Source organism: Tupaia chinensis, unplaced genomic scaffold (assembly GCF_000334495.1).
Source record: "Tupaia chinensis unplaced genomic scaffold, TupChi_1.0 Scaffold000511_1, whole genome shotgun sequence".
In the NCBI taxonomy this organism is placed as follows: domain Eukaryota; kingdom Metazoa; phylum Chordata; class Mammalia; order Scandentia; family Tupaiidae; genus Tupaia; species Tupaia belangeri.
Window position 1 is genome coordinate 424,507 of NW_006160024.1, and position 1,006 is coordinate 425,512.

General features: G+C 49.5%; 1 protein-coding gene across 3 annotated transcripts in view; it reads right to left on the reverse strand.

Annotated features, from left to right (window-relative positions):
* The window catches only part of BUB1 (BUB1 mitotic checkpoint serine/threonine kinase), a 55,590-nt gene extending 55,458 nt beyond the window's left edge, over positions 1 to 132 (reverse strand). For all 3 annotated transcript variants that reach the window (XM_014590957.2, XM_014590958.2, XM_014590956.2), the window contains exon 1: positions 44 to 132. In XM_014590957.2, the coding sequence (XP_014446443.1) occupies positions 44 to 69 (26 nt within the window). In that variant the 5' untranslated portion in view covers positions 70 to 132. The remainder of the gene's footprint in view (positions 1 to 43) is intronic.
* Positions 133 to 1,006: the final 874 nt, after the last annotated feature.

The window sequence follows — 1,006 nt, forward strand, 5'->3', positions numbered from 1 at the left end:
CGACGCCTCTGCCTCTTTCCCACCCCACCAAATGGACACTTACTGGAAAACATTTTCCGGATTATCCATGGCGAGCTGACGCCCGGCGGCTGCAGCCTCACCGGAGCAGCCACCGCCGATTCGAATATTCCGCGCAGCTGCAGTCGCAGCGCCGAGCGTTTTCGGGGCTCCTGCCATTGGCCTTGGCCACAGACGGACTGGCCAATCGCCGGGGCCGTTGCCGAGAGACCAAGTCCCGCCTTCGCTTGCCGCGCCGGAAGCTCCTCCCACTTCCTGTAGCCTCAGATTAAAGCGGAAGCTGGCGGCAGCCTGAGCGAAGCTTGGAAGTCTGTCTGCAGTGGCCGTCTCTTGTCGCTGTCTTGACTCGGGCTTAGGAAGTTGAGTTTTTGTTGTTGTCTTTAGCTGTTCAAATTCTAAGTGACATACGTAATGACACGATTTAGCCGTCATCTCAGGCTAGGCATTGTAGGAGAGAAGGGTCCAACTCCAGGCTCCTGAGACCAAGTCTCTCCGCTGGGTACCCACTGCTTAAATATATAAACGAGAGTTACGTCTGGTTCACAGAACGAAGAAAACTCAGCCCGTTTGTGGCGTTGAGACTGTCGTTGTCTAAAGCCAAAGAGGATGAGAGAACCCTGGCTTACAGAGCTTGGAAGATAGGCAGGTGTGAAGGAAAATGGTAGTTTCTATTGGTTGTCCTCAGCTGTAGGAGAACCCAGGTTCTGGAGCCCATAACGTCAGTCTTTTTCTAAATTTAGAATTTTCTCCCCTCTTTTTGTGTTCTCTGGGCATTCTCTGGCCCAGTGTCCCTTCTTTCCATATGTTCTACATTGGTCTCTAGCCGGCATGTCTTTTTTTTTTTTCTTTCCCTTTCCACTATTTTTATGTGTGCTTTTTTTCTTATTAACTTCTCCCATAGTAGCTGCTACAACCTTAGCAATTTTATTAACTTGTTTGTCTTCTATAGAATCTTGCCCGTTGTAAACTTTTTGGGCAATTTCTGATA